The following is a 14,699-nucleotide window of genomic DNA, read 5'->3' as shown; positions in this document are numbered from 1 at the left end:
CAGAAAAGCTCCAAGGATCATTCTCTGCCTGGAGAGATCCGAACATCAGCCTTGGTCAAGGTCAGTATTTCAGTTGCTTTTGTTTTCTTGCTGCAGCGCAGACCTTCCACAGTGCCAGGGATTTACTGAGACAGGAAGGGGTTTGGGCTATAGATTCTCAGATCTCGAAAATGTGGCTGGTGGAGTTTCAGGCCGTTCCTGTGCTCTCCGGTGGCAAGCCGGGCCCTCGAGGCTCGGCTACGTAACAAGTCCCAGATGGGCTGATCCTGGAGGCCTGGTGAGGGTGTGTGAGAAGCGGCCAGAGAGTCGAGCAGGCAGTCAGTGGGACAGGCAGTAGGAGGCTGGGAACTTAGAAGACAGCGTTCACCTCAGCAGGCGAGCCCAGTGGCAAGAGAAGGAGGGGGACTAAAATCGAGGTGGCTGAGGCAGCAGACCCCACATCCTCACAAACATGGGGTACCAGGTATTGCTCCACACACATTGCCAGAGAGTAGACACAAGTGCTCAAAGTTTGAAGACACTGGTCTGGCGAAGTGGCTACTGCAAGACAGTAGCAAAATGTGCAAAACAGCGAAAAGAAACTAAAGATAGCAAAGATATGCCGAGGGCTGCAAAAGAAAGATGCTGCCTCTCAGGGTGAACTCTAAGGTGCTCTTTATGTTCAACCAGACCGGCCAACCTCCTCAACCTCCTCAACCTCCCCGCCAAGGGCAGACCTCCAAGGTTAAGAGGCTCTGAAGTCCTACCGGGAAACTGGGCCTTTGATAATTATAAAATATCCCACTTTGCCCTATTAAATGCTTTTTTTCCCCTTGAACATTTATTTGTTTGACATTAGTAGCATTGCTCCCTCTTTTTCTTTTTTGTTTTTGGTTTCATTTTCCTTTTTGTGTCATTTTTAAAAAATGTCTTTTGTAAATCCCAGTGGTTGGCTTTTGCCATTTAAGAAAGCCCATCTGAGCCTTTTGGACTCTGTGTAGTAGAATTTAACCCATTCACATTTATTGTGATTTACTAATGTTTGGTCTTGCTCCTGTTAGCTTACTTTATGTTTTTCTATTTATTATACCTCTTTTTGGTGGTTTCTTCTTTTATGCCCCATTTAACCACTCTTGCTGGACTGATTAAGTTTTGTTGCTTTTATTTTCTTTACTGGTTTAGACATTCTACATTGTATTGCTATTCTATGGAGATTACTCTTTAACTTAAAAAAAAAAAACTCCTGCTTCTTTAAGAGACCATCGAAGGTTGCGCACACTGAGCCTCATGGCGACATTTCCATTCTGCTTTTTCTCCCCTGAACTGTCACCTCACCTGGGCTACAGGACAGCCTGAGGAGAGAAGGAGGAAATCATCACTGCTACGAGGCTCCTAAACCTGGTTGTCCAAGTCAGCACTCGGGTCCTCCATGGATCTCACTGTAACCCATTACATCTGCCCATGTTTGGGGGGCGTCTTTCTTGGCAGGGGGAAGGTTCAGAGTGTTCAAGAGAAAGGAAAGAGAAAAGACAATGATTGAAAAGTGAATGTGGTTAGCTTAAAAAAAAAGTGGAAACAACCCAAATGTCCATGGACAGGTGAACCGATTGACAAAATGTGGTTTAGATCCAACGGTGGAGTATCATTTGGTCATAAAAAGGAAGGAAGTTTGACACGCTATGACATAGATGAACTTTGAAGACATCATGCTGCGTGAAAGCAGCCAGACACAAAAGGACAGATATTATATGATTCCACTTCTATAAGGTGCCTAGAATAGCCAAATTCATAGAAATAGAAAGTCGAATGGAGGTTACTGGGGTCTGGGGAAGGGAGGAACGGGGAGTTATTGCTTAATGGGTACAGAGTTTCTGTTAGGGTGATGACAAACTTTGGGAAACAGATAGTTGGTGAGGTGGTTGTGAGACATCGTGAATATACTCAATGCCACTAAATTACATATTTAAAAATGGTTATAGTGTCAAATATATTTATCACAATGTTTTCAAAAAGTAAATGTGGGGCGTTTTTCAAGGTGGGCTTGTTTCCTTCTCCATTTAGGGAGCAGAAGCCTTGGAAAGTTCCTGCTCAAAATCCTTTCCGGCTCTGCAGTGCTGACCGAGGACGGCGCCCTCTCCTGGGCCTGGCTTCCAAGAAGGCCCTCCCTCTGGGTCTGCTGCTCCTCCCGTCCCCAAACTGGCTCTGGCCTCCCCAGCCCCAGGTCCTGTCCGAGCTGTTACCTCTCAGCTTCCCTCACCCGAGCCCCCTCTGCTTGTCCAAATCCCATTTTAAAAATAAGCCAGTGCCCCCTGAACTGCCTGGCAGGTTTCTAGCCCCTTCTGTTTTCTGTGCTGGGTTACAGCTCCGTGGCTGCTGTCTGTCCTCTCTAAGAAGAGCTCCTTGAGAGCAGCCACACCGTCCTGTCTGTCTTTATGGCCCTGGTCTCTTGTACGAGGTCATTCCATGTGTCTACTAAACAAACGTTGTAGAATAGTACCATCGGTACAGTGTGGTCATTGAGATTTCCTCTGTGCTTCTGACGTCCAGCATGGTGCTAAGCACTTACCTTGCTTGGTGTCATTTAATTCTTGGGAAAACTCTAGGAGGTAGGTGTACTAGTGTTGCTCTCAAGAAACTGATGAGGAAAAAGAAGCACAGAGAGGTGAAGCAACTTGCCCCAAGTCACACAGCTTGTAGGTGGTAGAGCTGGTACTGTTAGCCCGACTCCAAGGTCCTTGGCTTAACAAAGTGAGCTGAGAACAGTGCCAGCTGCTGCTCCACCCTGGCCTGTTTTCAGGAGCAAGAGGACCAATAATGTGGGGACCCCGGGGCCTTGCACAGGGGCTACTGACCCTGCAGGTCCCACATGTGTGCCCTGGGGGAAGGGGATCTGCCCCTCCTTCCCAGCCCTCTAGGACCCTAGGAAATCTCTGGGCCAGGACAAAACGTAGAGGAGAGGGAGGCACGGGTTAATGGAGGCCAGTAAGAGCCTCGTCACAGAGGCTTAAACAATGGAGCCCTCCCCACTTCCCACCCTGCCTGCCTGCAGCACCATTAAAACCATTAGCCGGACATTAGTGCTGCTCCCGCACTGGCGCAGGGCGGGGAGGAAGGTGCTGACAATCTTCCCTTCTGGACGAGCTCAGAGCCGGTGATACTATAAAAAAAGGAGCTGAGCCGGGGGCTGGGCCTCTCTGGGTTGCAGCCTCCACTCCTACAAAATCAAAGTCTGTGTGGGGGGTGAGGAGCACAGAGGAGCTGTCTCTCTGCTTCCACATCTGGTTTCTACAACAGGGTCTTGGTTCAGATACTGTGATCTCGGCAAAGATCAGGATAATGTGGACATCAAATTATAAATGTACCCCTCTAGATAACTTAGCATTCACAAGGCAGGGAGTGCCACCCCGTAACCTCCCTGCCAAGTTTCTCTCCCAATATTCCCTTATTTTCCTTATATGTAAGGTGGCTCCCAGGTCCCAGGCCAAACAAAGCCCCTAGGCCTGTACTTGCCTCCTCTGGCACACCACCTGCATCTCTGCCGAGGCGCTCTCCCTCTCCAAACCCCACGGTACCCGCGCTCACCACGACCTTTGCAGCCCCACGCGGCTTCGGATTCTAATGAGCACTTTCTTATCCAGTCCGCGTGGGGAGAAACAGGGTGTGGCGTGTTGGCAGGTGCACAGGTTTGGGGATGGAAGAGAACTGGGTTTCAACTCATATTAGCGGCTGTGTGACCTTGAACAAGTGCTAAACCTTTCTGAGCCTCGGCTATCAAATCTGTGAAATGGGGACAGTAACCCTGGACACAGAACAGTTACCTGATTGATAAGCCACCTGCCTGAAGCAGCGCCCGCCCCACTTGCTCTCTCACTGAACTGTGAGAGCCAGGCGGGCAAAGACGCGGCCCTTTCACCACTGTCTCCTGGGTGCCTGGAACAGTGCCTGGCTCAGAGTGCACAGACGGACAGACGGACAGAGGAGTGAGTGAATGACTGAACGAATGATAGGAAAATTACAGAACCAGCTCCTTTGATGGACGGAAACATCAAGACCTAGAGGGTAAAGAGACTCAGAACAACACGGAAAGCACAGCAGGTCATAACACTGCACGGGTAGGATAAGCCCCCTTTACACAACAGTCTGGAAGGGCGGACGCCAAAATATTCACAGCGATCTCACTGGTGGGATTATGGGGATTTTCATCACCATGTAGCTTTTTGGCTACTGATTTTTCTACTGAGGCTGTGTGTTACTTGAGTAATTAAAAAAAAAAAAAAAAAGAATGCAAGAAAACCAAATGAGACAGAAAACAAAACCAGTGGCTGTGTGAAGCAGAGACCCCAGCACACCCCGTGGCCTCTTGTGCACGTCCCTGCAAGCGGATCTGAGCGATCACAGCTCAGGATGGGGCTGGCTGGATCTGGCCTTGAGCACGCGGGCTGTGGCCTGCTGGGACCTCATTTTATCAGGGAATGTCATGACCATCCTCTAAGACAGTCCACATTTCATGAAATCTCCCTGCCCTTCCCGTTTCAAGAAGATGTATTCATCATCTGTACAACTAAATGTGATTCCAGTTTCATATCTTTACAAGAGTTATCCTGAATAAGAAAAAGCAAAAAAACCTCTTTTATCAGGCCACACTCGCCTATTTTCAGCTCAATGTGGCCACCTCGATGACAGCCCCAGGGGTCTGCGTCTTACGATGGAGGTCTCTGGAGGGTGGAGTCTGACCCCACAGTGCTTTGCATGTTGAGGACACTGTAAATATTTGCTGCCTTGAACGAGACCTCAAGAAGAATCTTTTTTCTTTGTGTGAACGTTGTTATTGGGTTTTCATTTTATCTAATACCCGCTGTGGAGAAGGGCTCATTTCCCAGCATATTAATCCAGTACAACGAGATGACAAGTAACGTGATTCTGTCCAGCCCTCGAGAAAATCCCACCACCTGTACGTTTTCTGATCAGAGCAAATGCCTTACCATTTGTCTCCTGGATGTGTAACGTTTGAAAACAATGAATTATTGGGATTTTTTTCACCCAAAGGTTTTAGATGTAGAGCTTTGTTCAGCATTAATAAAATATCATTTATCCTGGTTCCTAGTTACTTTCGAATTGGGTCTATTTTCCATGTAGCCTGCATTAGTGATTTGCAAACACTACAGGTGTCCTCTGCTGGCATTTTGGGGTCGGAGTGATGGAATGAAACCACCTTCAAAGCCTTGTCTTGGGACATGGGATTTGACAGCAGCAGAACCTGTCCCGTGGCTGTGTTTGGACTGGGGGAGGGGTCATTCCCCCACCCAGGGGAGCCTTGCTCTGCTTCTGCTGCACAGGAAAGAAGCTACTGGGTGCCAAGGGCTAGGCGCTGCCTGAACACCGTCCTGCTACGTCACCACGAAGCTGGCCAGGGAGCCATCACCCCCTGAGAGCACACATGCTGGGTTGTGGAGGAGACCAGTGGCACCAGATACCCAGGGTGGGAAGTCAGACTCCAGTTCTGACTCCGGAACGGAGCAGAAAGAACTTATTCCCCTAGTCAGGCCATAAGGACATAGTAGATTCAGATGTCACAAGAGGTGAGAACACTTGAAGCCAGAGGGGAGACATTATTACCACGGTTTTAGACAGCAGCAGGGGCAGGAAGGACTCACTTTGTCCTTCTTTGAAAAACAGGCCATTCGCTTGGCAAAGGGTTAGAGGTGGGCTGTGTGGGGAGACAGGCGAGGGGCATTTTCTTTTCATAGCCCGTTTCCACGGATGGCCCTTGGCAAACCCCAGCTGGGGAGTTTGGGATGGCCAGGGGGCCCCAGGGCCACCCTCCAAGGCCCATCCTCTTGGCCTGTCTGGGCCCCAAGAGAGTGAGAGAGGCCATAGGCAGGCAGTCAGGGCCTCTCTCCTGCCTCCCTGGGGAAGCCAGGCAGCGACAAAGGGCAGAGCAAAGAGAGCCGACCCCAGAGTCCAGGTCTGCAGCTCCTGCCTCCCCCCTGCCGGGCCCTGCCCCTGGGGAAAGCTTTGCAAGGCTGGAGCTTCCGGAGTTCACCAAAGACCTGCAAGGCTGCCTGCCCCGCAGACCCTCTAACGAGGAACACATTCTTTCCTCCCTCTCCCCTCTCAGCCTGCACTGCACAGCCCAGATAGCCAGATAAGGGCCTCTTTGATTTCCAGTGTGTTTACACAGGCTGTGGCCCCAAATCTTGGAAAGAATCAACCGCAACCAGGCAAGTTTTGGGACACCTGCGGGCAGGGTGGGGGGAGACCGCCACCTTACCTGCTCCTGGGAGTTCATCACGCGCAGCTTCATCTGCTTCAGGTACGTGGAGGTGAGGGGCATGTTGTAATCGATGATCCCCGAGACCAGAGGAGATGGAGGCTCGTTTTCTGGCAGAAAGAACAAAAGGAAACCCCTTTCAGTCTGTGCTGGGGGCCTGTCACCCACGTGGAGAATTCAGCCGGAGCGTGGGGAGGAGGAAGCTCCCTCTGAGAAGGGACAGGTTCGCTCACCACATCTGGCCCATAGATGTGGACTGTGCGGCGTGGAAAATGAGGCACCAGCCTTTTAGAGATTTCACATGCTAAAAAATATGAATTTTTGGTTTCTTTGAAAAATGGATGATCTGGCCACATGGGCCCCCCGGTCCCAATGGCAACCGCTACAGCTGAGCAGCGGCACTGCGTTTAGGTGGGGGTGTGCTCTCCACTTTGCCACAGTCCCCACCACTCCTTATCGCAGTGCACACCTTTGCTCAATCGGGACACTTGCCAGGCCCTTGAAGGCATTTACGTTTCCAACCCAGGTCTAAGTCAGCTCACTTCCTGGTGAACACGAGCCACCCCCGGCCCCCCCCCCAGAATCACAGCATCGCCCCAGAGCACCCTCAGGGGCCATGCAGTTCACAGGTTGCAGCCAGGCCTCCAGGACCACCTCCCGCTCACATGCTCCTCCTGTCACTGCTCTGTTGGCCTGAAGATCAAAGTAATGCACATTCTTTTTATAGAGAATTTGCAAAGTACAGAAAGATGCAAAGAAAAAATTTAAAAACCATAATTGCACCAAGCAGCTTGGCATATGCTTCTATTTACTTTTTCCCTGTGATTTCTCTTCTTTACATACTTGGTATTACAATGTGTACATAGAATTATAGTCTGCTTTTAAAAAAGGTTTTGGGGGGGGGGTTCTTGCTTAACATTTTGTCATAGGCATTTCCCCCACCATCGAAAACCTTGTTTTGCTTTACAAAGATAATTTTTATAGCTGTGTAATATTTTACCATAATACTGAAGTCATTCCCTTATGATTGGCTATTTAGGTTGTTTCCTGTGGGAGCTATTGTAAACAACACCGCAGGGAACATCTTTGTGCATAAATACTGGCCTGTGTTTCTGATCTTTTCCTTTTTTGAACAGATTCCAAGAAATGGAATTTGTGGAGTAAAAAGTAAGAATACTGGATAACTCTTAAAATCTCTGGCCACGCTGCTGGGAGAATAGTCTCGATCACCTGCTCCCAGGCCTCCTGCAGGCCAGGTCCATCACCCCAGGCCTTTGCCCAAAAAGGTCCCCCAGTGCCTAGTTCCATGGATGGGCTGGGATTTGAGCAGTGTGGGATGTGGGAGTAACTCCAGACTAGCCAGAGCCTGCCCGCCACCGCTGCCACATGGCCTAGAGACAGGATGAAGGGGAGGCAGGTGACAGGGTTGGGGAAATGTGAGGACATCTGAGGGTGAGGAGCTCTGCTTGCTCCTCCAGAGCTGAACCCAAACCAAAACGGCCCCGGCCACCTTGAAAACGCCATGCCAGGTGACGGAAGCCAGGCAAAAAAGGACAAACACGGTGTGATCCCACCTGCGTGAAATCTCTACAACTGGCAGATTCATAGAGGCAGAAAGTAGAATAGCGATTACTAGGGACTGGGTGGGAATGGGAAGTTATTGCTTAACGGGCGCAGACTTTCTGTTTGGGGTGATGAAAAAGTTTTGGAAATAGATAGTGGTGATGTTTGCTCAATAGCGTGAAATAATTAATACCTTAAAAATGGTAAGATTAAAATTTATCAAAAAGGCAAGTTTTTTTGTTGCAAATATTTTATAATTGAAAAAATAGCCTCTGCAAACGAGGGGGCAAAGTTACCCCAAGAGGACAAGGGAGACTCCTGCTTGGCAAGGATGGGACAGCCCTGCAGAAAGGGGAGCACAAAACAGACGGGGCCGGAGGACTGGGGTCCCTCTGAGGATGTGGACTGCTGGGGGACTTTCCAGATGGAATGAGATATTTTATCAAGTTTTATAGAAATGCAGAACTTAGTTTGGCTTTTTAAAGCTATGTTGTCACCCACAGAATGTTTCATTTTTGTTCTTTGAGGAAGAGGTAAATGTCCCTAATAGAATGTCTCAGAAACTGGATAGAAATGGAACATCTCCCAACCCACCCCCCTTTCTTTTTTACAGGGAATTCCTCTTGGTTCAACGGCAGATTCTCCGACGTCACCACACATCAGCCTCTTTGGTGCATGTCTGGTGCGTATGCAGAAACTAAGATGTGTTTTGAGGGCCAGGCGCGGTGGCTCACACCTGTAATCCCAGCACTCTTGGAGGCCGAGGCAGGAGGATCGCTTGAGGTCAGGAGTTCAAGACCAGCCTGAGCAAGAGCGAGACCCCCGTCTCTACTAAAAATAGAAAAATTAGCTGGGCATGGTGGTGTACACCTCTAGTCCCAGCTACTCGGGAGGCTGAGGTAGGAGGATCGCTTGAGCCTAGGAGTTTGAGGCTGCAGTGAGCTATGATGATGCCACTGCACTCTGTCCGGGGCAACAGAGCGAGACCCTGTCTCAAAAAACAAAAACAAATACACACATACAAAAACCCCAAAAATAAAATGCGTTTTGGGGCCTTCTTCTCGTTGCCACCCCACCGTCAACCCAGACTTGACTTCCTTAACCCCAGGGTGATTTTAGGGCCTGCCCCCCCCCCAAATCGATCGAGTCAGATACAGTGAGTCAGGCAGGCGTCCTAATGCCGACATGGATCCTGTTTTCGGACCATGGACTCTCGGACAGAATTCTGCTGTTTCTGTTTCATTTCCTCACAGATGAGGCTGTCTGGTGAGAAGCTGTGGAACAACACGGACCGTGGGAAGGCCCCTCACTCTGTGGCCCCCGGTTAGACCTCACCGGGTGACGCAGCAGCGATTCTCTGGGCTTGTAGCCCACGGGGGCAGGAGCTGTGTCCTTTTACTGATGGTCACCCATGTCCTGACTGAAACGGCGTGATTGCTTATGAGAAAGGAGCTTTAATACAGCCAGTCACACAGTTTGGCTCAGGAAAAATAAAGCAATGGTGAGGATGGCACCCTTGGGAGGCGGGAGAAGCGGTCTTCCTTGGTCTGCTCCCTCCCCGGCACCTCCACAGATCAAAAAATGCTTCCGGGGCGGGGGGAGGGGGGGGTCAGCTTCAAGAGTCCAGGGAAGAGGAAGGCAGGATGCCCTTGTCTTGGGGAAGCTGTGACAGCCTGAGCAGATGTGCAGGGAAATGCTTGACCCTACAGTTCCAGAAGTGAGAGTTCTGTCGGGGAGGCAGGACCGGGTAGGCAGGGGACATTCTAGGTGAAGAAATGCGCCATGGCGCCAATGGCAGGAGGAGAAAGGCAGGCAGGTTTCTGGCCGGGAGCTCCCTGCGTGCTGATCAGCTCAGTGGGAAAGAGAAGGAGCAGAGCAGAGGCCCCTGGAGGCTGCACGGAGTCGGATGCTCACGGGTGGGACCAATGCCAGGGCGGGGACAGGCTCAGGTGGAGATGTGAACAAGGAAGAAGGAAGAAGTGGCTTCCTCGGGCTCTGCTGAGGCACAGGCCAGGCCCCCGCTGTGCTCGACACATGTGGTAGCCAAGCTCAAGCCACCACAAATAACCTGACACGGATGCACCACCAGACATGGTTACCATGGAGAGGTGAGCTAGATGCTAGCACGGGCCGTGGAGCCGAAATAATCTGGCAGGTTGCTGGTAAGACAAGCAGAGGAAGTGCCCAAAGAAAAGTTTCAACGCTTCTTTGCCAAGGAAAATTGAAACCAGCCCAAGTGCTAGACTTAGTTTCACGCAGCCTTGGGAATAATCAACGACCCAGACGCTCTGCCCACGCCGGCCACACGCTGGCCCCCGCACCAAGGACACTCACCACCCAAGGCAAATTCCAGCGGAGGTAGCGGCCCTCATTTGCCCAGGTGGAAGATAAGGTGGCAATTCTCACGCACTTTCACCCCCAGAATGGAAGCACTCTCAGTCCAGAGACAAGGGTGGCTTCCGGGCGCCAGGGGCAAGGGTGAGAAAGATCCCCCGGGAAGGGCTGGGTGTCGAAGGATGTGTGGAGGGCCCGGCACGGAGAGAGGGCTCAAGACCAGCCGGCCTCGTGGGGTTCAGACTTGGAAACAGAGATCCCAGGCCTGGGGCCAGCTCAGAAGGTGACGAAAAATCTCCTTCCTGGGGAAGTGAATCAATGGATCGGCAAGTCTTCAAGGAGCACTGATGTGAGTGATGTGAGTGTGCTCAGGGTGGGGAAGGCGAGGAAACCGTGCACAGCCCTGAGCTCAGGACACAAGAGCGAGGAGTGGGCAGGGTGGGGCTGACTCAAGTCCATTAGAGGTGGCGGGTTGGAGGAAAGAGCTAAGAGGCCCTGGAGTAGCTTGAGAAAGCTTTGTGGGGCTCTGAACAGGATTCCCCATCAATCTCCCCAGCAGCTAACTGGGTACCTGCTGAGCGCTCCATGCAGCCCCTCTTGTCTGATGCTTCCAAGAACCCCATGATGAAGTGGGCTGGTATTAATACCCCCATTTTACAGACGAGGCCGCAGCACACAGAGGGGCCATATAACCTTCCCGCAGTCCCCCGGCCAGCGAGTATGAGAGCAGGGAGAGGACGGGCCAGCGAGCACGGCAGGGCCAGCACATAACCGGCTCTGCAGGGCAAGTGAATGGCCTGGCACAGGGTCACGTTAGGAAGGATGGAAGGAGGGATCGGTGGGGCCAGGCACAGACGAGGGCCAGAGCCTCGGAAACCACATGGAGGAGTCTGGGCCTGCTTGCAAAGGAACTGAGACCAGAGCAGACAACCTGTTTGCTGAGGAAGGGTAACTATTGTTGCCCGGTGCCAACTCCTAGTCCACAAACATGCAACAACGTTTTGTCACAAAGAAGACAGAAACAAACATGCCCCCAGAGGTCCCTCTCCCCAAGAGTCAGGCTGGTCTGAGGGCACACCCAGTTCTTAGGCTCATTCCTCTCTGCCGCCTGGACTCAGTCGGGGGCTGGAGGAAGAGGAGCGTGGAGTCGGGAGGCCCTGGAATTTCCCATCCTCGGACTTCCTGATCCTCTGCAGCCTCCTTTGTTTATGCTCCTGGCGCTGGGGGAGGGTGTGGGGCTGTCCAGGCCCCCACACTCTGCTGGGGACAAACGGCTGAGCAAGGGAGGCCACTCTGCTTCCTTTCTTTCTTGTTAACATGAGGCCAGGAAGCAAGGCGTTCTCTCAGCAGCCCTCGAGAATCTCCATCCTGTTCCCTGTCCCCCCTCCGTCCCCACCTTCCTGGGACAGGAACACTGGGCCTGCCCTGGGGCTGGAGCCGGTGAGAGGGAGAAGGGAAGGCTGGTGTTGGGGCAGGAGAGGGGAAGGCTGGCGTGGCGGTGGCAGGGGTGCCGGGGAAGGAGCTGGCTGCGGCCGGGGCCAGCGTGGCGGCAGAGATAGCGTCTCCAGGCTCTCCACTGGGGCAGGAGGGAGACGTGCCAGCTGGCACGGACGGCCCAGGAGGCTGATGCCTCTGGCCGGTTAGCAGACAGGGGAGCCTTTCAGACTCTAAAGCTCTCCACTGGCAGCTTCCAGAAACCAAACCCTTCCCTGTCACCCTGTGTCCAGGACGTGGACCCAGCATGCCAGCTGGGAGGGCTTGGGGGGCACGTCACTGACCCCACCTTGAGGGAAGCTGTCTCTCTCTGTGGGGCCACCTGGACGTGGGCAGCTTGTGTCTGGGCGCTGTGGTGCGACACACATGCAGGAGACAGGCTGAGGGGTTCCCCAGGCACCCACGTGTACCAGGCAGGTATGCTGCACAATGGCCCATTTAATTCAACTGGATCCCACAGCCCCGAGAGGAAGGCGTTACTTCTGTTTTGCTGATGAGAAAATCAATTCTCTTGCCTTCACGTCTGTCTCCTGGGAGAACTTGGATGAGGGATTTCACCTCAATACTTCTCTGTGCCTCAGTTTCCTCAGCTGTAAACCAGGACTAATAGGGCTGTAGTAGCTGTTACGATCAGGAGATGCTCAGAGAGGCTCCCTAACCTGCTGAGGGACACACAGCAGTGAACAGGCTGCACACGGCCTGACCCCCAGCCCACGTGCTTCCACGGGTCACGCTGCCGCCTGCTCCCTCAGAGGCTTCTCCTCTCCCTGGAACGGAAAGGTGTGCTACCCTGTGCCTGAGGACGGGAAAGGATGGGCCCGGCTCCTGTCTTCTGTCCTGCCCGGAGCAAGCCCCAGGGGGAGTCAGGCTGAGCACAGAGCCCACCCAGCTGCGCCGGGCTGTGTGCTCCCCTCTCCCCATTCTCCTCCTTCCTCCTCCCTGGGGCTGGAGGCATGGGGGTCATAGGCTGCTACTGTGCCTGGCCTTGCCCTCCCAGCCACACAGAAGCCCACGGATGAGGCGTGGAGCCTGCAGCCCTGGGAGACCTTCCGCCTGCAGTGAGGAGTGCAGGGGAGGTGAGGAATGGCCTCCACACTGCTGATGTGCAGCAGGGGAGCGGAGTAGGTGGAGCCTGGAGACACCCCAGAGCAGCCTACAAACGCAGCCCCTCTTGGCCTCGCCTCTGTTCCTCTAGGCGAGCAGTTCTGTCTGACCCTGCCTGTTGTTGCTATGGAAACAATGAGGCCAGGAATGAGGCGGGGGCAGGCGGATGGGTGGGCAGGAACTGGGCAGCCACCACCAGGGTACACGCCGCTGGCAGGGTGGGGAGGGCGGCAGGGAAAGCTCCCGCCCATCTGCAGGTACCAAAAGCTCCCTCAGCCCAGGGGTTGCAGCCACTCAGCCGAGGCCAGGCCACGTGGGGCAGCAAAGCTCAGGATCACTCCCTCAGGCACCCAGCGTTGTCACAGTAACTGCGACAGCCGCAGCTCACCCTTCCTGCACATTAGCCCTGTGCCAGGTACAGGGACCAACACTCAAATCTCAGCAGCCCTCTGAGGCAGGTACCAAGATGGACCCCATTTCACAGATGAGGAAACTGAGGCTCAGAGGATGAAGTCACTTGCCCGGGACGCGCAACAGTGAGTGGCAGAACTGTGATTCAAACCCACGAGGTGCAGCCCTGGAACCCCGTTCTCAGCACCGGAGCCAGCACTTATGAGGGACCAACTAGATCGGTTCCTGTCCCCCGTGATTTGGGAGCTGTCCCATGTGCCCTGATGAGGCAGCCGTGGCCCAACGGCTCCCACAGGCAAGAAGGCCTCTGGATTTGGTGAGTGAGCTGGTGTCAGGGACAACTGGGACGAGAGGGAAGCCGCGCTCGACGCCCATGCTCCCATCCCTCTGCCATCACCTGCTCGGGCTTTGCTGTTGATTTTTCCTCCCCGGGGTCCGTGGATGCCACGTGAGCACCCCCCAGATAAACAGCTCACCCTACGTCCCGAGCCTGTTTCCGACCTCAGCAACTCCCCCAGGCCTGATCCCGGGAGCTGGCACAGTACGCCGGGAAGGCCTAGAAACCCGGTGACTGCCCACTGGGCACCATCTCCCAGAGCAGAGGCAGGATCACATCGGCCCCGTGCTGGCCTGTCTCTCTGTGCCAAAGCTGCCTGTGAGCAGAGGGGCCCCAGATTTCCTGGAGGTCTCCGGGGATGTTCAGTTTGAGGGGCATGGAGGTGGGGGCCGTTGCTGAAGTGGGGTGCTGCTGCTCTCACTGGGCAGGACAGAGCCAGAGAGCATGGGCTTTGGTCCAGGGCACTGACTGTGGCTGGCCACAGCACTCTGGGCATTTAAAATTCTGATCAGTCCCCATGGGTTTTCTTTTTTTTTTTTGAAACAGAGTCTCACTCTCTTGCCCTGGCTAGAGTGCCATGGCATCAGCCCAGCTCACAGCAATCTTAAACTCCTGGGCTCAAGCCATCCTCCTGCCTCAGCCTCCCGAGTAGCTGGGACTACAGGCATGCGCCACCATGCCCAGCTAATTTTTTCTATATATATGTTTTTTAGCTGTCCTTATAATTTCTTTCCATTTTTAGTAGAGACGGGGTCTCGCTCTTGCTCAGGCTGGTCTCAAACTCCTGAGCTCAAACGATCCACCAGCCTCGGCCTCGCAGAGTGCTAGGATTACAGGCCTGAGCCATCACGCCTGGCCCCCCATGGGTTTTCGACAAGAGGCCATGTGGGTGTGCTCAGGGAGGGAGGAGGCACACGGGATGCAGGAGGCACACGTCCAGGGGTGTGCTCCTGTCCCCAGGGACCACACAGGCCAGACCACGGGCTCAGGCTTGTGTAACAAGAAACAGGAGAAAGAGTCGAGTGTGAGACCTGGGTGGAGCTTTGAGAATGAGGCAGGGTGGCAGAGAATCAGGGGAGAGGGGCTGGCCTGGACTTTGAGGAGCAAGAGAGACTTGTTGGTTTGTGTGTATATGTGAGTGTGTGTGTGTGTATTGTTGGTTTTTAAATGAAACTTGAGTTTTAAAAATGTTAAAACAAAATGAGG

General features: G+C 53.2%; 1 protein-coding gene across 1 annotated transcript in view; it reads right to left on the bottom strand.

Annotated features, from left to right (window-relative positions):
- NOL4L (nucleolar protein 4 like) overlaps positions 1-14,699 on the bottom strand; it is a 119,810-nt gene that overhangs the window by 50,967 nt on the left and 54,144 nt on the right. The window contains exon 4 of the mRNA XM_069495395.1: positions 6,251-6,360. Coding sequence (XP_069351496.1) covers positions 6,251-6,360 — 110 coding nt within the window. The remainder of the gene's footprint in view (positions 1-6,250; positions 6,361-14,699) is intronic.

The sequence above is a fragment of the Eulemur rufifrons genome, chromosome 20 (genome assembly GCF_041146395.1).
Source record: "Eulemur rufifrons isolate Redbay chromosome 20, OSU_ERuf_1, whole genome shotgun sequence".
NCBI lineage: Eukaryota > Metazoa > Chordata > Mammalia > Primates > Lemuridae > Eulemur > Eulemur rufifrons.
Note: the sequence above shows the minus strand (reverse complement) of the source record. Positions and strands in the feature narration are given on the sequence as shown.